The 26,367-nt window shown below is 39.7% G+C and overlaps 4 protein-coding genes and 1 pseudogene across 5 annotated transcripts; 2 read left to right on the top strand and 3 right to left on the bottom strand.

Moving 5' to 3' along the window:
- Positions 1–984: 984 nt before the first annotated feature.
- LOC126801541 (protein FAR1-RELATED SEQUENCE 5-like) lies at positions 985–1,985 on the bottom strand. The gene is made up of 2 exons (XM_050528928.1): positions 1,782–1,985; positions 985–1,716 (listed from the first exon to the last, which is right to left on the bottom strand). The coding sequence occupies exons 1-2, from the start codon at positions 1,983–1,985 to the stop codon at positions 985–987; spliced, it is 936 nt and encodes a 311-aa protein (XP_050384885.1).
- Positions 1,986–3,142: 1,157 nt separating this feature from the next.
- On the top strand, positions 3,143–5,072 carry LOC126791651 (cytochrome c oxidase subunit 6a, mitochondrial). Its single transcript, XM_050518129.1, has 4 exons — positions 3,143–3,293; positions 3,683–3,789; positions 3,883–3,925; positions 4,823–5,072. Exons 1-4 carry the CDS (start codon positions 3,179–3,181, stop codon positions 4,864–4,866), a joined length of 309 nt encoding a protein of 102 aa, XP_050374086.1. The 5' UTR covers positions 3,143–3,178; the 3' UTR covers positions 4,867–5,072.
- A 615-nt stretch (positions 5,073–5,687) lies between these two features.
- On the bottom strand, positions 5,688–8,903 carry LOC126785407 (uncharacterized). Of its 2 annotated transcripts, none has more exons than XM_050511096.1 (3): positions 8,666–8,903; positions 7,615–8,203; positions 5,688–7,572 (listed from the first exon to the last, which is right to left on the bottom strand). In XM_050511096.1, the coding sequence occupies exons 2-3, from the start codon at positions 8,152–8,154 to the stop codon at positions 5,899–5,901; spliced, it is 2,214 nt and encodes a 737-aa protein (XP_050367053.1). In that variant the 5' UTR covers positions 8,155–8,203; positions 8,666–8,903; the 3' UTR covers positions 5,688–5,898. The 2 variants fall into 2 exon arrangements, with proteins under 2 accessions (XP_050367053.1, XP_050367047.1); XM_050511090.1 differs by having other exon boundaries at positions 7,615–8,200.
- Positions 8,904–9,068: 165 nt separating this feature from the next.
- LOC126785125 (cysteine desulfurase, mitochondrial) lies at positions 9,069–10,825 on the top strand. Its single transcript, XM_050510731.1, has one exon. It carries the CDS (start codon positions 9,099–9,101, stop codon positions 10,464–10,466), a length of 1,368 nt encoding a protein of 455 aa, XP_050366688.1. The 5' UTR covers positions 9,069–9,098; the 3' UTR covers positions 10,467–10,825.
- A 1,942-nt stretch (positions 10,826–12,767) lies between these two features.
- LOC126801533 (ankyrin repeat-containing protein At5g02620-like) lies at positions 12,768–14,912 on the bottom strand (annotated as a pseudogene).
- Positions 14,913–26,367: the final 11,455 nt, after the last annotated feature.

Raw genomic sequence — 26,367 nt, 5'->3', positions numbered from 1 at the left:
CTTCATCTGCCCACAGATGACAAGATATACATCATTTGTGAAGATATTAAACAGTTATTCCCCCCATTGACTTGAACTGAGTGCGGTAATCCCTTGCATGGTCTTGCGACTTGTAATTGTCAAGAATTACCCGGTCTCTAAGTCGAGAAAGACCGTGGTACAGTCTAGGTACATAATCAGTCAGATTAGTGTATTTCCCGACACTTAGCTTCACAACTCGGTTCATCGATTCACAATGTTGTGTACTACACATCCCTCCAAAGAAGATTCACCTAAAGTTCATAAAACACCGATTAATTATTAAACTTCCAAACGACTAACAAGGTAAAGGAAAATAATAAATCCATCACCATTAATTAAAACATGGGGGCTTTGCCTCATCTCAAACAACTCATTATTAACATTACTAATTTCACTCTATCAGACATACAAGAGTACACAAAAAACGTAGTTACCCTCGCATATACCATTACACATGAAAACTATTGGGTATCTTCTATCCAATGTAAGGCAACTAGTAGTTTAAATAGTGTTTTCTATGTAAATTTGGTATGTTGTCAATGATAATGTACGGGAAGACCACATGCTGCAATAAAACATAAAAACAAATGCAACAAGGTATCATGGGTGATCTACTGTACATTAATATACGTTTTTTTGGCTCAGCATTTCATAGACAGACTTCCCTTAATGATTAATTATCATTTACAACTTAGATAAATTAATTTGTAATAGACAATTATCTCATATGAGCCTCTGCCCACTTCTTATGTCTTCCATAGAGAGAACTGATCCATGAATTGTCCTCCAAATTGTATTTGGTGACCAAAGTATTCAATGCTTTCTCCCACTCATGAACAGTATACGATGCAAATATCATCTTCCCCAACAATTTTTGAGCATCCACGTTCTTCACATTTCTGCCAATGTGCCATGAACATAGCCGGTGTCTAGCTTCTGGAATGTGGATCTCTACAGCATTGATTAATCGTTCGTCGCATCAGTCACAACTGATTTCGGCATATCAACTCCTTCCATTGACTGTAGGAATGTCAGAATGACCCAGCAAAAACTTTCTTCCCTCTTATCAGCCGACAAAGCACATCCAAAGACAACACTAGCTCTGTGGTTGTTAGCACCCACAAACACCAACAAAGGCATCCCATATACATTGGTTTTGTATGTGCTATCCAATACTAAAACATCGCCAAAATTACGGTAGTCCACTAGAGATACATGATCACTCCAGAATAGACGAGCCAACCTTCCTTCTTCATCCCTACAGAATCTAGAGAAAAAGTGTTCTTCCTCTGCGCCTTTCATACGCAGCCAATTGATTGTAGTTTCAGCATCGCCAAGTACTGCAGTTCGTCTTTTCTCTCTTTGAAGTGCGTTATACAAATCCTTTTGATTGAATCCTACAAATGCTGAGCCACTCATTTCCCTCACCATAAAATCAAAAGCACCGCTAATAGACACATTAGCCAACAATAGGGCTTTCACCTCCTCTATGTCCTGCCTATCAACATACTTATTCGACCGCAGCACATGCGTCTCGTGAACCTCTGCGAATCCATAGTTGTGAGCAAGTTCAAATGACAATACAATGTACTTTCCGCTGCCTTTATCATACTTTATGTTCAAATGGGCTTTACAATCTGTCCCACTATATTTTTGTCCCCTTTGAATGCCATTTCTCTTCTTCTTCCCAAATACCTAGAACGTATCATTGACAGCATCATCACATGTACCGTCATCACAGGTTGAACCATTCTTAGTACCTTTTTGTTTCCCATGTACATGCGCTCTTTTGAACACAACCAACACCTCTTCCGCAGTATCTCATCGCCATTTAAGGTTTTCCGCTCACTTCTCCCCCGTTTCCAGCTGAAACCGACTACGAAGGAGTAATAAGCATAGAACTCTTCCGCCTTATCCACACTTTTAAATAATATGTTAAGTAGGTCTGATACATATACCTTCATCAAATTCTTCCTCTTCAAATGATTAGTCCACTCGCTGTTGTGTTTATCTGGAATGTCACACCAGTGAGGGGGACATTATACCCATCGATTCACAATTTTTCAAAACAATAACACGCACATTCACTTCCACATATACGTCTACATCAGAACTCCAACACTAGCACACAATACAGTACAAAGAGCAGAAGAAATTTGAATGGCAGAATTACCAATTACCAATCTCTTCAATCTTCAAATACGAATCGTGGATACATTACAACTTCACAACCCAGCTCAATATCCTACATCCTGCGCCGATATCGTATGCGACAGATAACACCTACATCGGACGAAATCAATATAATCGACGCAAATCTACAAGGTTTAGATCTAGGAGAATCTATGGCATAAAACCATAACGAACTGCAAAAATTAAGGATGAACTATATAAAACAATCGACATACAAAACTTTCCAAAACGTCGATAATCACAGCATTTTCCCGACGAGCTCCGCTGTTATCTGCATTCCTCTACTGTAATTGAAGGAAAATTTCCCTAGCTTCCCCAACACACCTCAACAAACATCGATTAAAACAACTTATCGCCCAAATTAACTGTTTCACCCACCAATTAAATTAACTGCAAGAAGGCAAATAGCAACGACGCTTGTAATTTGTAAAGATATTGGGCACGGCTAATCTTGTAAGAACAAACAACAAAATTTGTAACACAACTTCACCTATCCTTTGATAAAAAATAAAAAATAAAAAACTTCAGTTATCCAAATATCCAATAATGCAAGTGAGAGTGACCTCCACAGTGTGGATTATGGACTATTATTAATAACCATGTCATAATCTATGATCAAAAGTTTGACTAGAAATTTTCTATGCACGATGTATGAGAGTAAAGCCGTTTGTATGTTTTTTTGGTACCGAAAGCCGTTCGTATGTTGAGACCACCGTGCATATATCAAAATAGATCATCCGCAATATATCGTGTATTTATACGCCATCTTCTGAAATCTGAATACTCTCTCAATTTTGACCCACGACAGTGTGAAGGAAGTTAGGCCCACTTTTAGAAGCCCATGTTGTAAAACAAAAAATAGGCCCATTGGATCTTCCTCTCTCCTGAAACAAAAATAAAAGAAAGTGGGGTTTCCAGAGTCGCATTTCAACAAAGCAAAGCTTCTCTGAGAGAGATAGAGAAAATGGCGATGGCGATGCTCCGATCTGGTGCCATCCGAACCGCCCTGCGTGGCGGCTCTCGCTTCTCCGCTCCACCCAAGCGCTCCTTCTCTTCCTCGGCCGGCCACGACGATGCTTGTAATTTCCAATCTCTCTCTCTCTCTCTCTCTATATATATATATATATATATCTTTCTCTGTAGTCGCATATATTCATTCGAATATGATATTGCTTATTTAATTCTTATATTTGATTTGTGCTATTTTCTGAATCCGAGAGTTTCGGTTAACATTGGAGCTAGATCAGTATTAGGGTTTTGATTTCAATTTGTTCGATACAGAGAAAGTGAATATGTTTGATTTGAAGCCGAGTTGAAAGCTCGTTTATTCTGTTTAGCTTGAATTTGAGAAAGACATCTGAGACTTTGAGATGCATTAGGTGTGTTTTTGTTTAGTGAAAAGATGTTGAGAAAAGCTGAACTGCATTTTTCCGCATTGTGTTAATGTGTTTGTTTAACTTTTTGTTAGACGAGACGGCGAAATGGGAGAAGATCACATACTTGGGCATTGTTTCGTGCACCGGGCTAGCTGTTTACATCCTGTCAAAGGGCCATCATCACTACGACACACCTCCTGTGAGTTTTCTTCCCTAACCTTGTGAACGATTTGTAGTTTGCTGCTGTAGGTTGTGGGAATAATTCGTGTGTTGTATTGTGTATGTTTTGCAGGCGTACCCGTATTTGCACATCCGCAACAAGGAGTTCCCGTGGGGTATGCTTCTGAACATCATTATGGGTGGTCATGTATTTTCTGTTAGCCTCTATTCACCAAATGGAGTATCTCTTTGTTTTCCTTATTGTTGACATTTAGTTAGATTTAAGTTTTTGTCTCATGTGATATACAACATACACGATTTCAGTCTTTTCCTAAGATCGGTTCAGTATTTGAAGTAATTGGGGTTTCTGGTGGTGCTTGTTTAAGTTATTTTGTTTGAATTTTCTTTTAAATCTTGTGTGACATAGGGTTTAGTTGTCTTTCCAAAACTATACTGACATTTTCCTTTAACTAGAATTTCACTGACCTCTGGTCAGTATGTTCAAGGAATAACATCAAGTCTCTATGTAAGTTATAATTGGCATTGAAATCAAATGTCTGAACTGGTTTCATGACCTTTCTATGATTTTTTGTTATCTGAATAAAGTCCACTGTAATTTAGCCCCTATTCCTGAAGTTTTTCAATAGATTCAGGAGAATTGGTGGCATGACAATAGGAATGATATATTCCATTATAGCCATTGGGATGACTTGGATATTTCATATATCTATATTAATTTCAAATAGATGAACACGATATGTGGATTATGAGCCCTAAACCAAAACCAACAATTAGTTAAATTGCTCTTGTTGTGGTAGTATTGGTTGTTAAACTGTTGCACGTTTCTCTCTGCAATTTTGGGATACACCAACCAACGTTTCAAATCTCATTACCGTCAATATGCAGAACAAGTGGAAAATTTCCTTTAGTTGATGTTGACTTCCTAAATGGTTCATGAGTTATGACAAGCATTTACGCTCTACATGTTCTTTATTTCTTCTGTTTCATTTTTTTTGTTTGTATCTGAGATTAAAGTGTATTGTTATCTAATGTGTATTATCTGCGGTATACAGGTCCTGATGGCCTATTTGAAAATAAGAATGAAGACCACCATTGAGCTGAATCGTAGCACAATTATTTTGAATAATTTTATTTCATCTTTTTTCATGTCAAAACGAAGTTGAGCGGTCTCTCTTGGATATTTGTTGGATATCTATGCCATCACTCTAAACCTTTTGTCAAGTTCAGTCTCTTGTTTGTAATCATTGGCACACAAAATAAGATGATTCCTTGGGTACTCTACTTCAGTTGACTATTATATCACTTGATGAAAATGTTGTGACAAGATACTCGTACCCTGCATTGGTCACGAAGTCATCCCCAGCACTTCCTCTGTTAAATGTTTTGGAATTAAAGTCGTGTATCAGACCAGAATCTGAATCTTACATGCAAGTGCTGAACGAAGATTAACCAGAAAGAAAGGGAAAGTGGCTCTGAGACTTGATTTGTTCATTGTCTTATGTTTGCAAAGTTGCATGTTTGGATGTTGTTTGATTTGTTTCCTCTCTATGAGATCCTATTTCAACAATCAAGTAATCTCTCCCTCCCTATCTCAGTGACTCAGTAATTGTCTTACAATCCAAGCGACTTCTCTCTCCCCAACTCAGTTCGGACATTATTCTAGTTAAGGTGGATGTGGGAGTGTCAATTTTCTCAATCGGCAATTTAGGTAGAGAACAGTTGGTTCTGCTGCCCATTTACCAACAAAAACATGAGAGTGAGAGGCCACCCTTTAGGCTATAAAGCAAGACTTGTGAATTTAGATAATGCATCGAACGTCTTGAAGAGTATGTTCGACGAGTTAGAGCATGACTACCAAACTGAGGAATCAGATATCGAAATGGAAAGTTAAAAACAAACGTCAGAAGATAGGAGGTAAAACCGCATCCAAATCGCGCATTCTCAGAACGTTGAACTTACAACTCAAACAGCACCTTAAAAAACTTCATTGGTATTTAATCTTTAGCACTATAATCACAATGAAATATAATGAACAAAGAACATTACAGTTATGCCTAATTAACTTGGAAGAAATAGATGGAAAAACAAAATGATATAAAGGCGTGGTCATAAACACTGACCAAAGGTGTTACTCTGCAGCATCATTGTTGTGCACTTCAACTTTGCCTTCTGGCAAAGTGTCCAGGTCTATCCGAGCCTCTTTTTCTTCTTCAGGGAGTGACGAATTTGTAGAATCAACATTGACATTCTGCGCCTCAGTTTTATCATTTTTGCTTGACGAAGCTTCATTTTCCTTCTGAGCACTACCAGATTCTCCTCCTCCTGCAGCCTCATTCTCTTTAAGGTTGCTCTGAACAACATTCACATTTGTGTTGCTCTGAACAACATTTCCATTTGCGTTGCTCTGAGTGACATTCTCATTTTGAGTATTGCCAGTTTCAGCATTGGTGTCTGAGAATACTGAAGTATTAACTGATTCCTTTTGGCCCACATCTGCACTGTCATCAGTATTGCTTTGAACAACATTCTCATTCTCTTTCTGTTGAGAATCACCATTACTATCAGTGTTTTGAGATGCCTCTTTCTCTTCTGATACAGAAGAATTGGAAGAATCAACTGATTCTCCTTGGTTTGCATCCGTATTGCTATTGCCCTCTGCATTGCCATTTGTGTTGTTCTGAACAGCACTGTCATTTTCATTCTTGCCTGCTTCAGATTTGTTATCTGTACTTGAGGATACATCTTTCTCTTGCTGCTCTTGGGAACTAGAAGAATCAACTTGTTGCTCAGCACCAGAATCCACATTGTTATTTGTCTTCTGAGATAAGGTACTTTCTTGTGTTCCTTTTTCCACGGAGTCACTGTTTGTCTTTTGAACGATGTTCATCTCTGAAGAGGCAGAATCGTTCTCTTTTTGTGCAGATGTATTGGAGTCGACAGTCTGATTATCGACATTAGTTGTATCTCCCTTCTCAGTTGTTGTGGATGCTGTGTTGCCGAAGTCTTGTTGCTCACTGTTAGCAGCTACATCAGATCTCTCAGTTTGCTCTATGACAACCTTTTGCTGAGCATAGACATCCTTTTTGGTGTCCGCTTGCTGCTGCTCTAATGATTCTGTGGCTAGAGTTGAACTGGAATTGGAAGCTTTCCCTGTTTCGGAAGGATTACTCTCCTCAGAAACCACTTCGGTTACGGCAGAGACCGACTTGTTTTGGTCATTATCCACTACAGTGTTATCTGCATTCTTTTCGTGCTGAAACTCCTGCTTCTCTTTGTCAACTGACTGCTCTGATTCTTTAGTGTTTCCTGAACCACCTTCTTCATTATCAGCTGATACATTTTGAGTTTCATGAGCCACAGCACTGGAAGCATCATCAGCCTTGTAAGGCTCTTGTCTTGCCTCCTCATTATGTTTTGCACCTACACCTTGAACCCGACGATCAGACAAAATCACCTGTTCAATCTTTTCAACTTCCTTTTCTTCTGCCTCCTTTTCTTTATCGGTCACATTGTGCTCTTCCCCCTCGTCTTTATCAACCTCCCCCTGACTCTCCTCTGATGTTCCTTCCATCTTGGTCTCTTCATTTTCCTTCACCTCTTCATCTTCTTTTTCTTTGGCATCGGTCTCCTTTACCTCTTCACTTTCTTTCTCTTTAACTTCCTCAATTACCTTCTCATCGCTTACCTCAGTCGCCTTCCCCTCTTCACTTTCTTTCTCTTTGACCTCTTCAGTTACCTTCTCATTGCTTTCCTCAGTCTCCTTCCCCTCTTCACTTTCTTTCTCTTTAACCTCTTCAGTTACCTTCTCATTGCTTTCCTCAGTCTCCTTCACCTCTTCAGTTACCTTTTCATTGCTTTCCTCAGTTTCATTCTCTCTGACATCTTCATTTTTTGTGTTTCCATCTGCATCATCCTTGATCTCTTCATTTTCATTCCCAGTGCTCTCCTCATTACTAGTTTCCCTTGTCACTTCCATTGCTTTATCTCCTTCTCCTGAATCCACATGATCATCCGTTGTCTCTTTAACTTTTGGCTGCCCATTTTCATTTCCCTGATCTTCTCCACCGCCTCCTCCTACATTACCAATCTCTTCAGGTTTAATTGGCTCTTCCACATTCCTGTTTTCATCTTCATCATCATCCACCTTATGCCTTGCATCCTCTACCACAGTTACCTCCCGAAGAGGGTTGAGGTCCTTTCTTCCCAGCTTTACAATTCTATCCCCATCCTTCATGCTTGTAGCCAATTGTACTTTCTTGGCTTGAGACTGCTTGACTTGGTAAAGAAGCCAGATGCAGACACCCACCAAAATACATATTTGTAGAACATGCTTCACCTTAAAACCTTTAGATCTCGGGCTCCTGCGAGGAGACAGCTTGAACATCCTGAATATCTTCAAGATTTCAACCTATATGCCCTCTTTAAAACACCTGCTAAAAGTTCAATGCTTGTATTCAGAAAACGAAAAACAAAACACAACCTTCCATTCATGTCAAAAACACATGCACTGTAAAATCAAGCCAATCATCGTACCATGGCAGATGGAAGAAAGCAAGGGAATTGAGTTATGTAGAACACAAGCTATACGAATCCAACTTAGCCAATCATCATGAATCAACTAGACTATTAAACATTGTTATCACCAATCAGAAAATACTGATCCCTACCAAAACCCAGCTGAGTTCATCCACAGACATACACTTTCCAACTAAATCAATCCCAAACAAACTCCACTTCCAACAACAGTTATAGAAAACAGAGTAAAACTCCAAGACATGAACAAATCAACTCAGATCCAAACATGCACAACACCAAATCCAATTCCAGCAACATTCAGCAAAATCTCACAATGCCAAACACAAGACTCAAATATTAGGAGAAAAAAAAACACATACCAGAACAAGCTTCAGTCCCTTAGATTCTCCCAACCCCAAAAAAAGTAAAACCCCTTTTTCAGTTTCAGTTTCTGGCAGGTAAGTTACCAAAACAGATTATATTTCCAAATACGTGACTGAAAAACTAGAAACACTCCACCTTTAGCACCAAAACTCAAGCTGGATTCTTAAGCAGCTGAAAGATTTAGATTTCAGAGCAATGGGTTTTGGGTTAGTGCATTATGGATCTGAAATCTGGGTTCCCTTTATTGTGTAGAAAACAAGTGAAAAGATACAATCTTGGTGGTTATTTAAAGCAAACTACTACGTGTCCCCAAACCGCAAAAAACGACGCCGTTTTATATTCTCTTCTTCATCTTCAAGTGACGTTTACCCAAAACTCTATATTGCTCCCCACTTTGCCGCAATCCCCTAGAAAAACCCAATCCCCAAAATGGCCTCGAAGCTTCTAGCTTCACAACTCCGCAAAACCCTAACCCAAACCCCCATTTCCAAACCCTCCTCCTTCCCCTTCTCCCGCGCCGCCTCCACCGCCGCCGCCGAGGCGTACGATGATCCCGAAGGGGTTTCGATGAAGGGGGTCAGAATCTCCGGCCGGCCGCTCTACTTAGACATGCAGGCGACGTCTCCGGTGGACCCCAGAGTCGTCGACGCGATGCTCCCTTACTACCTCACCCGCTACGGAAACCCCCACTCGCGGACGCACATGTACGGCTGGGAGTCCGACTCCGCCGTCGAAGCCGCCCGCGCGCAGGTCGCCGACTTAATCGGCGCCTCCCCTAAAGAGATCGTCTTCACCTCCGGCGCCACCGAGTCCAACAACATCTCCGTCAAAGGCGCCATGCACTTCTACCGCGACAAGAGGCGCCACGTCATCACCACCCAGACGGAGCACAAGTGCGTCCTCGACTCCTGCCGCCACCTCCAGCAGGAGGGCTTCGAGGTCACCTACCTAGGGGTTAAATCCGACGGGCTTATCGACTTGGATCAGCTCCGGGCCGCGATCCGGCCCGATACGGGCCTGGTTTCTGTTATGGCGGTTAATAACGAGATTGGTGTGATACAGCCGATGGTTGAAATCGGTAGAATTTGTAAGGAGCTGAAGATTCCGTTCCACACGGACGCGGCGCAGGCGTTGGGGAAGATTCCGATAAATGTGGATGAGTGGAACGTGAGCCTGATGTCGCTGAGTGGGCATAAAGTGTACGGGCCCAAGGGGATTGGGGCCTTGTACATGAGGCGGCGGCCGAGGATTCGAGTGGAGCCTCAGATGAATGGGGGAGGCCAGGAGAGGGGGATAAGGAGCGGCACGGTGCCGACGCCTTTGGCTGTGGGAATGGGAGCTGCGTGTGAAATTGCGAGGAAGGAAATGGAGTATGATCAGAAGAGGATTAGGTACTTGCAGGAGAGGATGCTGAGGGGGATTAGGGAGCAGCTGGATGAGGTGGTGGTGAATGGGAGTGTGGAGAGGAGGTTTCCGGGGAATTTGAACTTGTCGTTTGCGTATGTGGAGGGGGAGAGCTTGCTGATGGGGCTGAAGGAGGTGGCGGTGTCGAGTGGGAGTGCTTGTACTAGTGCGAGCTTGGAGCCGTCGTATGTGTTGAGGGCGCTGGGGGTGGATGAGGATATGGCGCATACTTCGATTAGGTTTGGGATTGGGAGGTTTACGACCGAGGAGGAGATTGATAGGGCGGTGAAGCTTACGGTGCAGCAGGTTAAGAAGCTGAGGGAGTTGAGCCCGCTTTATGAGATGGTGAAGGAGGGGATCAACATTAAGGATATTCAGTGGTCGCAGCATTGAGGAGTTTGTGCGAGAGGGAGGGAGTGAAGCGGCTTGTATGCATATGTACTGGTGAGCTGTGGCTGATCGAGTCGAGATGGAGAATTCGAGGTTAAGTTTGCTATCCTTGTTTGTAAATGCCTTTGACAGCCCTCCGTTATAACTGAGTTTTGCAGAAAAGCAGTCGTTTCATTTCCTTGGTATGGAATACGGCCAAGATAGGTGAAGATGGAGGTTTAGGTCTAAAATTTTTATTTTCTTTATTTCAGTATATGTATCATGTTGGATAGAATACTTTTTCCACTGCATGAGTTATTGTATGTGGCAATGATAATGTGGTGAATGCTTGAATAAAGGTTGGCAGTTGAATTTTTCCCGTTTATGATCATTCCTGTGTTTGGATGTGTTGTTTATATAAGGATCGATTTTTTTTTTCCTGGGGTGCTTGTAATCTGATATTTTCTTCACATCAAAGTCTGTATTCTTACGCATCGTGGGAAGACAAGTAACCAATCTACCCACTGTTACATCAGAGCATAACAATATGTATAGTTTTGAGCACATTCCATTGTTGCATATAGATAGGATATTTCTTCAGAGATTGAAATGATTTTCAGATGACCGGGTATCAATAGCAAGTTGTTTACTGGTAATTTCACGACCAAAATCTTTGTTGAAGTTTTTACTCTTGTAGCCCTGATTTTAATTTTAAAGGAAAAGGGATGGTACAACTTGCAACCTTTTATAGCACTGGGACAACCCTAAATAATACTCTGGGTTCTTTGAGTAGCTTACTATGTTCATCTTGGTATTGATTTCAAGATGCTAGAATTTGCATACACAAATGAGTCTTTGCATTCAAATATAAATATGCATTTTGTGTTTCTACAAACGTGACTCTTGGGTCATTTTGGATTCTGCATCCTATTAGAAATGAAATCATGAGGTCTGTGCTGGCATGCGAGATAGTTGGCAATTAGGAGAAGCAACAGATTGATGTTATAGTGTCCGAGTCTATGCAGGTTCTATGATCCTTGGTCCTCTTCTTGAATTATGGTCTAAATCAGTTTTTTCATTAAGTATTAGAACTTGTCCTCAAATGTTATTCGTTAGTTCAAACTTTAAATCACTTTGTGCTCTTTCTTGCAACTCAGTATCTTCATCAGCTGATGATCGTGAAGAAGTTAAAATTCATATATATTTTTTAATCTCTGTTGCAAATGTGTTAACCACCGTACCTCTTTGTGCTCTATCATTAAATTTGCAAGCAATCATTTTTCTCTCTATATTTGCTAATGTGATATGGGAGATATAGATTTCGAAGAATTTAAGGTTCATTTTTAAATCTCCGTTGTAGTTGCTCTATCTCTAAATTTGCAAGCAATCGTTTTTCTCTAAATCTGCTAATGTGATATGGGAGGTATAGGATTATGGAGTTCTAACTCTGATGTTTTATTTCCTTTATTAGATTTGTGCGGCATAAGTTACCCTCTAACGTATGAAATTATGAATGATATGATTAGTCTAGTGATAGTGTATTACAAAATAGTCAAAATTATACCTTGCAGTATCATTAGTGTGTGGATGCTTTGTCAGAGACTATAGTGATCTGTTGAATTATTTGTATAATCTATGTAGCCTGATTTTGTACTTAGTTCGAAGTGGAGTAGAGAACCACATACAACACAAAGTGATAAAACTATCTACGCGGTGAACCTTCCACTGGTTCTGGTGGTCTGATTAACTGGTTGTTCAGCTTTTGCGTTTGTTCTCACGATCATTTTATAATGGCCCTGCAATAGATTTGAGTAATTATGCCTTCTATTTTTCTTAGAATTTGGCTGGACTTGCTTATAGTGGGGTAGCATTTCAGTTATCTCGACTAATTCTGGATGTCAAACTATATACTAATATGTTTGTTGTTTCTCAAGATCTTGTCATTTTCTTTTTCCTTCTTTAGTTTGAGAAGGTGCTGAGTTTTGCAAGAAGTACTCTTCTAGCATGATCTCGTCGATGGTTGAAACTCTGGTACATCCCTTTTGGGTTTTCATGGGACCTGAATAGTTTTATCGTAGGGAGATCCTCGACAGGAACTTGTGCATCATATCGTATTAGTCGATCTAGACTCTAGAGTTTAATGTTTGATTGGTTGGAGCTTACCATTTAGAGAGTACACCATATCGAGCAATAGCTGTTGTACTTGTACACATTTAGATGTCATTAATTTATTGAATATAAAGATTACAAATGTTACATAAACAGAACGAAATGAAAATTACATCTGAAATATGTAATGTGAGGGGTAACAGGCTACCGAGGAGGCTAGAAAGCACCATTATATTGTGCGGTTGCGGAACCACTGACGAGCCCTGGTTTGGCGCTTGGTTGGTGGGGCGTAAAAAAAGAACTTTGAGAGTATAATGCAGCACAAAAAACACTGGATACTAGAACGATCAAAATGCCGAGGGGACTATACTTTGGTAGCACCACAAATATGCCGGAAGCAAACGCTGGCGCCATTGCTGCAATGGAAAAGCGAATGCAAATTGAAGGTACAGAAGGTGTTGTTAGAGTGATTCGTGACCAGGTCGCCACCATAAAATAGTTGAACACCACAAAGAGAGACAAGAAGAAGGAGATGCTGTCAAATATATCCTTCGGTGTAAGATCGCCATGCCTTCGCTGTTTAATCCCCCCAGCACGGTGACGCCTGCTGAAAATGTGACACTAGCCATAAGCGTGGCGACTAGTAGATTCGTGTCGAACTTTTTCGTATCATCCAATAGAACTTCTGCTGAATTGTTGTTTGCTATGATTGCTTCTGCTCCGGTGGATCTATCCTTCTTCTCCTCTAATGACTCCAGCTTCACGAAGTCTTGGCGAATATATCGCTGAAAACTTGGCACGCCGATTGCGCTCCCAAAAAGACGAATAAAACGATTCGGCAGATTAAGGGATACCTGCAATAAACTCAAGGTATATATATCAAGTTGTTAATGAAACAAATGATGGTTTTTGAGGTTTGAGTATGTTCATGTTTCATACCACTTCGAGATTGTCACCAAGGAAAATATCAGCTGCTTTAGAGTGATGATTATTGGTTGCAATCTTGTCAACTTTGCAATCCCTTGTCAAGATTCTCATAATAATAGTATTCCTTTTATGCGCAGCCAGATGCAAAGCAGTGTTTCCATCATTGTCCGCTTCGTTTACAAGTCCTGCTAGCTCAGGTGTCTCCAAAATATACTTGATAACAAGCTGCTTCTCACCCAAAACTGCAGCATGAAGAACCGTTTGACCTTTGTGATTGAGCAGATCACAAGTGTCCGGCCGCAGTCGAAGTATCTCTTTCATTACTCTTATGCGGCCTGCATGGGCTGTAACATGAAGAGCAGACATTCCACCTTTGTCTAAGATGTAAACCGCAGAACTGTCACCTTGTATCAACAAGTAAATTGCTTCAATATTCCCTCTCAGCGCGGCATAGTGTAAAGGCGTCCAACCGAGTTCATCAACTTGTTTAATAATTTTGGGATTTTTGGACACCATGATCTACACAATATCTATGCTTGGACAAAATAATGCAGTATGTTAATTAGTAAGAATCCATATCCTGATGTCCCTCAATGATAAAACTGCAAATTTGCTCATTGTGTAGCATAGGATTTTAGGTAACTAGAAGTATATGTGACAGAATAAATAACATGTAATATTTGCTAACTCATTTCGAAGTAATCAGGTGAAGTCCAGCAGCTAGTCACTAATTTCTCAACAAGGTACCTTTGCAGGTTGAATTGCGGGTTACTGCTGCATGCAAAGCGGTGACACCATTAACCCCCTCGAAAGAAAGAGATGCTGTCGACATGTCCAAAATACAAGCACCAATTTTTGGAAGTCCCTTGCTGACTTCTAAGAACAAAGGAGTTTCGTTTGCCTTATTGGTATAACAGCTCAAATCTGGATCTGCATCCATTAACAAAATCACAACATCATGGTTTCCGGATTTAACAGCAACATGCAAAGCTGTATCTTTATCGGAATTAGTCATTCGAAGTCTCCTCATCTGCCGCATCAGTCTGTAACTTTTTCGCGTGATCGATGAGGAACTCAACTAATTCAACACAGCCTACCCTACCAGCAATGTGCATGGGAGTGTCTCGCTTGACGTTGGCGGCCCCAGACAAAGATATTCTCTGCCAGTGACGGATCCTGGATATTTGCTCAGGGGATGCTTGAAGTTTTAAACCGAAGAAGAAGAAGAAAATATTGATAATCTCAACAGTGCGAAATTTTTTTATTAATCGAAGCTAAAATGGATACACCTAGTCAGGAGGAGCGTAATGAGTCTAATCCCTCAAATGTATACAATAGAAAAGCTTAAACTAACTAAATTTAACTCTACGAGTCAATAGCTCTTCAAACTCTTTTATAACCTTCATTCCCTATAGATTCAGCATTGTTGTGCATAACTGGTTGGTGGAGTGAGTTCAATCCCAAGGTCTCAACTCCTAAGTGTGATCAATCACTTTAATTTAGGAATTAGTAGTTTTTTAAGATTCTGGGAAACAAAGAACTGAAAGAAGGGAAAGAAGACAAAGAGGAGATGGAGAACATTAAGAAAAGAAGAAGAAAAAGGTCGTATGTGTGTGTGTGAAATTGGAGATGTTGGTGTGAGAGATGATTGGGTGTGTGTGAGTGTAGGTGTATGTGATGGGATTGAGTGGGAGAAAGCAGGGGATACTCTAATTAAACAAAAAAAATTAATACTAACTTTTTCTTTTTTTCTAATTGGGTTGGGGATGCCCTCCTTACACAGAGGATCCGCCCTGGTTCTCTACCCAGATGAGGTGGTCTTTCTTTATCATCACAAACAAACATATATTCTCTTGTTCCTTTTCTATGCCGGACTCTTTTAGAACTTCGGCCTTGTTTTGGAGTTTTCGGATCTTTCCCTATGTCAAAAAAGTATTTCATCTTTTTTTTTTGGTCGAAAAAAAGTATTTCATCTCCTTACGTAATCACAAACGCATATAACATGAGCAAATTTTATTTCTTGATGCTTACTTTACATGTCAAACGAGACCTAATAAGTCAATCCGTATGCTCCTAGAACACAACTGATTATTTTCCACTAAGCACTAGTTGTTAACGTCACGGATTGCCCTCACAGGCTAATCTCGATCGATTGCTCACTTACTTGAATTATGTTGCGCATTTAACACTTAATCTCACCTATAGAACAAAATGCACCACGGTGTTAGAAAAGAGACCGCGTCTTGACGTCCTATAACTCTCTGATGCCTAAGTCATGTAGTAATATTAGCAAAGTAACAATAGCTAAATATTGGTTGCTGTTGTAAAGAAAATAGAATGATCTACTCATCTCATTGATAATTCCCTTTATATAGGGGTCAAGATTACAATAGAAATAAATGGTAATTTCAATGGCAATTAAGGTTACATAATGGTGATTGATCCGTTACATCCGTTGACCATAAAAGTCATTAACTTATTCATTTATTTGCATTAACGAAGGCACACTAATGATGTTTTTCCTTCAACAGTTGCTTAGTAAATAAGGGAGAGATTTGACCTTACATAGCCAAACTGAGGTAGGTAGAGCACTTATTTCTCGATGTGGGACTAGGTCCTTTCGTAGTGCTCTATGTGGCTCTCTACACAACGCGCGTCCGGGTGCGTCTACTTCTGTTTTGGGCCTACGACGGCTCATTGCACAGCTACACTACTGAGTTGCCGTTCGTACCATGAGCCCGTGCTATATCCAAGTCCAAGTGTGTTGATTATGGTTGGGCATAAGCATATCCCAACACTGGTCACCACCATTGATAACTGGTGAAACAATTAATCAATCTTATTATCGAAATTGTCAGTATATGAAGGTACATATATTGGCCTCCATATAGTTGATGAAGATCTAAAGGTGTGGAGGACAAGTCATGAAGATTTGATATGCAAAAGGAGAATTTAAGTTGTTTCCTAATTGGACTAGGAAAATATTATGGTTTGTTTTTCCTACCAAAGAAGTCTCCACTGATTTGATTATGGGTAGATTGATATATATATTTGGGAATATATATTTAGTTAAATGGTGTTTGGGAATTGTTATAGAAAAGGATTTAAAATATAAGGTGTATTCCATATTCATATGAATATTTTCTTTTTCTATGTGAGATGCATTAGGGAGGGAAATTAGGTTGATTACCTATGTGTACTAGGGTTAGTGTTGGATGGCCGGCTGCTATATATATGATGTATATAGGCAGTAGGTGGTAGAGCCTTCATGCACACACGGATAGAGAAGAAACAAGGTGAAACCAAAGAGAAGAAATTTCACAAAAAAAAAAGAGAAGCTTAGTGCTAGGAGATCTTTGTGACTCCATTGAAGACCTTAGTGGCAACATCAACGTTCTTAGTGAGGTTGATCATTCGTGTGACTACAACGATCTTAGTGAGGTTGTATCGACACTTGAAGCAACGATCTTAGTGAGGTTGTTTCAACACTTGATTGTGACTATCAAGTAAGAAGTATTTTTACTTTTGAGAATAACATTATTATTGATTAAAGTATAATCATTGTAATATCGTTTATTCAATAGAAAAGTAAATTTCTTCTACATATTCCGCTGCTATTACTCGTTATTGTTCTATCTTGTATTTTCAATTGGTATCAGAGCAGGTACTGGAGGTGTCCGGTAGATCTAGCTCAAGATGGAACATCAAGGATTGAATCAACCACCCATGCTCTACAGTATGAATTTCTCTCAATGGAAGCTTCAAATGAGATCCTTTATATATGGTATTGATTTTCATGCATGGAGAAACGTTGAACGTGGTTGGAAACCTCCAATGAAAGATGTTGATTCAAAAGCTACCGAGGGGACATCCACTGGTGAATTAAAAGACGAAGATGAGTGGACTGAAAAGGAGATTAAGGCTAGTGGAGGAAATCACAAGGCTCTTAACGCTCTATATGCGTCAATGAGTATAGAAGAAGGGAAAATAGTTCAGAATTGCGTTACAGCCAAACAGGTTTGGGATAAACTTTGTGTTTTAAATGAAGGTAATGATATTGTAAAAGAACAAAGATTACAACAATATTATTCTGAAATCGATGCTTTAAAAATGAGAGATGATGAAACTATTGATGATTTTTACAGTCGTTTTACTGATCTCTCTAGTTTGTGTGAAAGCCTTGGAAGACCTTTACAGGAATCTGATATTGTAAGAAAAATATTACGGTCTCTTCCAAAGTCATACAGGATGAAAAAAAACAACGATCCAAGAACAATATAATCTCAATGCATATTCTGTGGACTTGTTGATTGGAAATCTGAAGGCTTGGGAGATGGAGCTTGAAGAGGATGAAAGACCGAAAGGTAAGAATTCTAAAAATATTGCTTTAAGTGTTACAAAAAAATCCTAAATCAAGCTCTGAGGAGGCTGAAAATAATGAACCGTTGATTTTAGAATTTGAGAAATTTTTGAGTCAGAGAAAGTCAATTTCAAATGAACAAAATAATCAAAATTCTAGGAGGAATTTTAATGGAAATAATTGGCATTTTGAGAAACGTAATGATAATTACTCACAAAAGAAGTATGAGTATGGAAGTAGTAATAATAGTAATAAGAAGTGTTATACTTGTGGTGGCATTGGCCACGTCGCTACTAACTGTGGAAATAAAAAATTTGATTCAGGTAATAAGGCTACAAGTCCTCTTGGAGTGATAATGATGATAGTTCCCCAAAAAGGGACAACACTTTTGCTCTTGTGTCTTCTTTCTCTTTAGATTATGCAGGTTCAAAAACTGAGGATGAAGAGGATCAAGAAGAAGATAGAGAAAACAACTATGAGGATAATGAGATGTTTGAATATCAAGCAAAAGTTATCAAGGCTGCTGAGAAAATTTCAGAAAATAATGTTCTATTAAAGCAACAAGTGGAGAAGCTGGAAGGTGAAAAAAATGGAATGGGAAGTGGAGAAACTAAACCTGAGAAAGAAAAGTGACAATGGTGATCATGTGCTTGAAAGAAAACGGCTTCTAGCAAAGATTCAAATGCTCTAGGATGAGGTAATCGAAAAAGATAATCTAATTGATTTATTAAACTCTAAACTTGGCAAGTTGCAGGTTTTGCTTGATGGAACAGATAACAAGGTTGGAAAATTTCAAAATAGTTCGAAATCGTTATCTGACATTTTAAGTTCAGGAAAGAGCTACAATGATCGAACCGGACTTGGATATACTGGTAAGTCTAGCTCAAATAGAAATTCTAATTTCTCTACTAACTTTGTTCGTGAACAAATAGGTTCAAAGGCAAGTGAAACATATGTTGGAAAACATGAAAAAACTGAGAATATTCAGACTTCCTTCAATTCAAAAGTGATCAACTCGAATGACAGATATGAGAAAGATATTAAAGATATTCGAAGTAAGTTGGAACAACATGGTCAGTTTTTACTTGATATTTCTCACTTTGTCGGTTTATCTAAATCTTATAAAGAAACTAAGCATGATGTGAAAAAGACTCAGAGATATCCAGGTAAGAAAGTTTGGAGGAAAAAGGAAGACCAGAGTCACATAGAAGCTTATTGTAATCTGTGTTGTATTGATATAGATTATGAATCTGATGATAAAAAAAACTAGAACTGTAATTGACTCTATAAATGTAACTGCTGATCATTATGTGGATTTGTCTGAATTATCTGATGATGGGTTACCAAGAACTAATAATACAAATGTGCAATCACAGGGTGAATCAAGAGAAGTTGATAAAAGTTTACAACCTACAACAAAATTTCACACATTTTTTAAACAGGTTCAAAAAGATCATTCAACTAGAGATGTCATTGGAGAAGGCGTTCGGACCAGAGAAAGGACAATGGAAATTGTGTCACACAAAGGAGAAAACGTAGAAAACTCCGACACTGAAAATGTGGAAATTAACAAAGCTCTAGTAAGTTTTATTAAAGAGAAAGTTAAAGGAACTAACGCTGAAATTGTAGGTTATTTTGATGCAGATGGGAGAGGTAATCTACAAGATCAGAAAAGTACTAGTGGTGGTTGTTTCTTCGTTGGTAAGAATTTAGTTGCATGGCATAGTTAGAAATAAATTTGCACTCATTTTCTGCACCAGAAGCTGAATATGTTGTTGCATGTAGTTGTTGTACACAAATATTTTGGATGAAAAATATGCTTAAGGATTATGGTATTCCGCAAGAAAAGCTTGTTATATTATGTGATAATACAAGTGCTATTAGTATTTCCAAGAATCTTGTTCAACATACTAGACTAACCATATTGATATATGTTATCATTTAATTTGTGAACTTGTTGATAATAATATTCTATCATTAAAATTTGTTTCTACAAATTATCAATGGGCAGACTTGTTTATCAAACCACTGGATACAGAACACTTTCTGACCTTACGTAATGTCATTGGCATTTGCTCTCAATATTGACAAATAACAGATTTGGTGGGTACATATGTCAAGGTAACCTTCATTTGTCCTCGATCTTATCTTACTATGGATGAGTTACTGCACTTTACCTGTTATTTCTTTAGTGCTTTTGACATTGTTGCTTTGGATCACCCATCCAGTGTTCTCGGATATTATTCATGATCATTAGCCTTTATGTTTGATTCTCACGTACACATATTTCATAGTGGTGGACAAATCTGAGTTGAGTCACCTAATCAGGAGCCGGTGTAGTTGAATACATGTTATAGATTGTGACTGCATGAAAAAAAAATGTGTAAGGAATTTGTGCATGCAGTTTTAGGCCAGGCTAGTTCTACATCTCCAGGAGTTGACTAACTACTCGACTTCTAGAAGAATGGACTGGTTTGGTCTCCCCGGAGGATATGATATGTTTAGGTCAGGCTAGCTCTCCTCTCCAGGGGTTGACTAACTACTCGATACCTGTTGGAATGGGCTGGCTTGGTCTCCACGGTGGCCGGAAAAAAAAATTTGTCTCAGCAATGTACTGAGCTTATATTATCAAAATAAGAAAAATACGAATTATGATGTTATAAGGTGATTATATGGAGAAATAGGGGGGAGTGTCGTTTAAGTTGGCTTGCGTATTTAATCACTCCTCTTTTTCATTCCCATTATGAAGTATATTCAAATACACATCACATCTTGCTATTGGCTAATGATCATGCATATTACTCGAGGATGTTTATTTGTGTGGTTGATAAAGTGTATTGTCTTGCTCAACAAGAATGTTCAGGTCATTGTATTAACTCTTACTATGGTTGTATGATATGCTTGGACCGTTTGTGTTACTGTGATATTATGGTCTCTATCATGCCCCTACAAGTAGTGTTGAGAGCTAAGTGCATGTAAGGTCTTAAAATGGTTTCTATCCTTAGAGTGGTCTGCCTGTTTCTTATTTATAGATTCAAAAATTCCCTCATACCTTGAATAGTATCTATGTTGGGTGGTTCAAACTAACATACTCTAGTTCTATTTTTAATTACATGCAATCTTCTTCAAAATTGAACCGTATGTGTGTGCTAGTATTGCAAATTTTCTCTAGGTTCTTATTTATTAGTAGTCGTGTACTAATATATATATATGATTTCCATGCAGTGGCTATTTGTGAAAATGCTTCTAGAGTTTGGTTTTCATGATAATTGATTATATGGAAGAATCTAGAGTATTTTACTTCTTACATGTGTGGTTTTCTTGCCGTGTGCTTGATTTTTATGATGTGCATTCTTTTATGGACAGATATCTCTTATATGTCATAGTTATTTTGAGATAGTAATATGTATGCATCTGACTTCTTGCACATGTCTGTAAGGTTGGACCAAAAGCTATTCCTGCAGCGGCTGTCATTTTGAATGCCAGAGTTTTATTCGAATCATGAATTATTTCTTCATCATGCATATTGCGGCTTTACTCTTTGATCTCTATGATACTAATGTCTTGCAAGTTTTTGTGAATGGTGACTTCCTCTTCGTGGTTTACGTCTCCTACCTCAAATATGTTATTCTGCTTTATTGGTTCCTAACTATGTCTTTTAACATAAGTGGAGCAAGGAGCACTCGTCATGAGATAGAAGAGGATGATGTTTCGATTACTTTCTTCTCCTTTGGCTTCATCAACTTAGGGGAGAATCAAGTCCCTACGATATTAAATCAAGTTCCTACAACATTAAATCAAGTTCTTACGACATTAGTGTTTATGTTTGAAGTTTGTTTATTGAAAAAAAATTGTACTTACATTGTTCATGGTGGTCTTGTAGGTACTTGATGGTGAAAGTTGCATGGAAGGCCAAAGGGAGAGATTGAAGGTACATATATTGGCCTCCATATAGTTGATGAAGATCCAAAGGTGTGGAGGACAAGTCATGAAGATTTGATATGCAAAAGGAGAATTTAAGTTGTTTCCTAATTGGACTAGGAAAATATTATGGTTTGTTTTTCCTACCAAAGAAGTCTCCACCGATTTGATTATGGGTAGATTGATATATATATTTGGGAATATATATTTAGTTAAATGGTGTTTGGGAATTGTTATAGAAAATGATTTAAAATATAAGGTGTATTCCATATTCATATGGATATTTTCTTTTTCTATGTGAGATGCATTAGGAAGGGAAATTAGGTTGATTACCTATGTGTACTAGGGTTAGTGTTGGATGGCCGGCTGCTATATATATAATGTATATAGGCAATAGGTGGAAGAGCCTTCAAGCACACACGGATAGAGAAGAAACAAGGTGAAACCAAAGAGAAGAAATTTCACACAAAAAAGAGAAGCTTAGTGCTAGGAGATCTTTGTGACTCCATTGAAGACCTTAGTGGCAACATCAATGTTCTTAGTGAGGTTGATCATTCGTGTGACTACAACGATCTTAGTGAGGTTGTTCGAGTCAAATATAACGAGGTTTTAGAGAATGAATTTTCTGATATATTATTCATCTCACAGTGGAGGCTATATATAGAGATACAATACGTACAAACCCTACATGTACTACACATCTAGACTAGGAAAGTAATAACAATTTAATTTACATTCCTAAACTATATACACGACTCACGCTAACACTCCCCCTCAAGTTGACGCATACACATCCACCATGCCCAACTTGCCAAGTGAGTCATAGAAGGCCTTCTTACAAACTCATTTTGTGAGTATATCTGCAAGCTGCTCTTCTGTAGGGACAAAAGGAAAGCTAATAATTTTAGCATCTAGTTTCTCCTTTATGAAGTGACGATCAACCTCCACATGCTTAGTATGATCATGTTGCACAGGATTCTGTGAGATATCAATGGCTGCCTTGTTGTCACAGTATAACTGCATGGCGCACTTAGGTTTAACCCTCAAATCTCGTAATACATTCTTCAGCCATAACAACTCTCACACTCCATGAGCCATATCTCTATATTCTGCTTCAGCACTAGACCGAGCCACCACCTTTTGCTTCTTACTCTTCCAAGTAACAAGATTACCTCCCACAAAGGTAAAATATCCTGATGTAGACCTTCTATCTGTAATATTTCCAGCCCAGTCTGCATCTGTAAAACCACAAACATCAAGGACATTTTTGTGTTTAGAAAACATTACTCCTCTCCCAGGAGCGGACTTCAAGTATCTCAGAATCCTCACAACAGCATCCATGTGATCCACACTGGGATTATGCATGAACTGGCTCACCACACTTACTGCATATGCAACATCAGGTCTGGTGTGTGTCAAATAAATCAGACGTCCAACTAACCTCTGATAACGAGACTTGTCGGTAGGTACCTGGTCAGGATACTCTGCTAATCGGTGATTTTGCTCAATAGGAGTGTCAATTGGAATACAATCCAACATACCTGTCTCTGCTAATAGGTCAAGTATATACTTCCTCTGACACAGATAGATGCCTTCACTCCCCCTGGCTACCTCAATGCCCAAGAAGTACTTGAGTGCACCTAGGTCCTTCATCTCAAACTCTGTGGCTAACTGGTTTTGCAAGCTATCCATCTCAACAGTATCATTACCAGTAACAACCATATCATTAACATATATGATCAGAGCTGTTACCTTCCCTTGTTGGTGTCTGAGAAACAATGTGTGGTCTGAGTTACTCTGCTTATAACCAATCTTCCTCATGAACTGGGAAAATCTTCCAAACCAAGCACGAGGTGATTGTTTGAGACCATACAAAGATTTTCTCAATCTGCACACAAAGGTACCTGAAGGAGTAGTTTTATATCCCGGGGGAAGATCCATATACACTTCCTCCATAAGTTCTCCATGAAGAAAAGCATTCTTGACATCAAACTGTTTAAGAGGCCAGTTTAAGTTAGCAGCAAGAGAGAGCAATACCCGGATAGTATTCATCTTTGCAACTGGTGCAAATGTCTCATCATAATCAATGCCATATGTCTGAGTGAATCCCTTAGCCACCAAGCGTGCTTTATACCGACTCACTGACCCATCTGGGTTATGCTTCACTGTAAACACCCAACGACATCCTACTGCCTTCTTTCCATGTGGTGGGGATACAAGCTCCCAAGTATTGTTCTTCTGTAATGCTTCCATCTCCTCATCCATTGCTTTCCTCCACTTAGGATCTCCCAACGCATCCTGCACTTTGTTAGGTACTGACACAGCAGATATTTGATTCCCAAATGATTCATATGACTTAGACAACCTTTGGGTAGACACAAAATTTGCCACAGGATACTTAGCTTTGGCTTGGAGGGTAGGGTCATACTTTTTTGCTGGTTTACCCCTAGTAGACCTGTTTGGTAACACATATTGCCTACTATTAACATCACTAGTATTACCCCCAATGGAATTACTAACCTCAGATGGAAGATCTTCTATACCAGGGAGACATGAGTCAGGGGTATTAGTAACAGCAGGTGAAGCAGGAGGGGCAGCCTCTGGTTCCTGAATCTCTGAAGCAATCACACCAGAATCATCTGGTGGTGCCTGTCTGTCATCTTCCGGTCCCTGAACCTCTGGAGTGGCTGGTGCATGTGAAACTGGTGCATCAGTAACCTCAACTGAATGACCTGTCTCCCCCTCTCCATGATACAGCTCTTCAAAATATGAATGCTCCCCCTGAAGAGCAGTATCAGAAGAGGTATAATAGCTCATGTCCTCAAAGAAAGTAACATCCATAGTAACAAAGTTAGAAATATTTAAGGCCATAACTATCTTACCACGACCAGCTACTGATGCTGTGGGTGTGACGCCTTCTGCTGTGTCATGATCGTGTCCGACCACACCATAGACATCTGGTTCTTGGATCAACTGGACAGCTGCCTTTGCTTTGGGATGAAAGGTTGGCCTCTTAGGCCTAAGATGCGGGTACAACTTCCAACAAGAGTCACGAGCATGGTCACCCTTGCAATAAGAGCAAGGACGAGACTGGTCTCCAAAGCCTGGTGGTGGTCCTTGCTTGTGGAGTGGAACTAAACTGGATTGCTGAATGAGTGGAGCTGGTGCTTTTGCCTGAACAGTGAGACTGGAGACTTCAAGTTGTGCTTGAGTAAGGCTTTCCTGCTGAGACTCATCCTTACGAACATATGTAAAAGCTTTAGTCAAGCTAGGAGGCTCCATCATCCTGAGTAGCTCTCCTTTGGCACTGTTATGTTTTGCATCAAGACCCCTCAAAAAATGATGAACTCGCTCAAGCTCCTTTTCCTTCAAGTACCAAACAAGATCCTCCTGGTTCTTGATCTTGCAGGGACGTTTCGCATCAATTTCAGCCCAAATATTCTTTAGCTTAGTGAAATATTGCGCCACTGGCTGCCCATCCTGCTGCATTGCTGAAGCAGTGCACATCAACTCATGAACCTGTATGAAATCAGACTCATTGTTATACAAGTCTTCCAATGTGTTCCAGATTGCCTGAGTTGTGTCACATTGCTCCACCAGATCACTTATGTCTTCATTCATGGCCTTGTATAAAACTGACATCACAAGACCATCATCATCTTCCCACTTAGTGTAGGCAACAACATCACTTTCACTAGGAGCCGTAATAACCCCAGTTACATGCCCCATCTTGTGCATCCCTCAGAGATGAGCCGTCATGATTTTCTTCCATTTCCGAAAATTGGTTCCATTGAGTTTGGGCCCCCCAAAGGAACCATTTTCAGAATTCTTGACAGATACTTCAAATGTCTGAACATCATTCACCTGAGACCTTTCTGTTCCAGAACCCATTGCATTGATTGCAACACAAATACCAAAAAACAGTAGTTATGTAGCAATATAATAAAATAACAAAACCTGCGTCAGGTGTACTTGCACTGTCGGTGCACCAGAACTCTGGATTTCAGTTTTTTTTTTAAACTGAAAAACCGGGTCGGGTCTTAAATGAACCGGGTCGGATCACCGGAGTCGGGTTGAGAAAGCGGGTCGGATCGCAAGAAACGGGTTGGCTGGGAAAACTCTTCCAAACAGATCGGATCGAGCCGATTCCGATGCAGATCCTGGACTCCACCCACGGCGGCACCTGAACTGGGACACAGCGGCGTCGGAGCTAGGACACGGAGACGTCGGGACCAAGCACGGCAGTCGTCGGTCTTGAGCACGACGGCGTCTTAGCGGCGTCGGAGCTAGGACACGGAGACGTCGGGACCAAGCACGGCAGTCGTCGGTCTTGAGCACGACGGCGTCTTCTGGGCACGACGGCGATTGCTGGGCTGGGCACGGTTGGAAACAAACCAACTCCGTGAACAGTAACCCGTGAGCGAGAAACAACGATCGGAAAAACTTCGATCGGAGAATAGAATAGAACCGTTGGGAAAACTTCAACTAAAAAGTGCAGCGGAAAAACAAAGAGACAAAGTCCTTTCGGATCTTTGCTCTGATACCAAGTCAAATATAACGAGGTTTTAGAGAATGAATTTTCTGATATATTATTCATCTCACAGTGGA

The sequence above is a fragment of the Argentina anserina genome, chromosome 1, assembly GCF_933775445.1.
Source record: "Argentina anserina chromosome 1, drPotAnse1.1, whole genome shotgun sequence".
NCBI lineage: Eukaryota > Viridiplantae > Streptophyta > Magnoliopsida > Rosales > Rosaceae > Argentina > Argentina anserina.
This window is presented reverse-complemented; position numbering and strand designations above follow the sequence as displayed.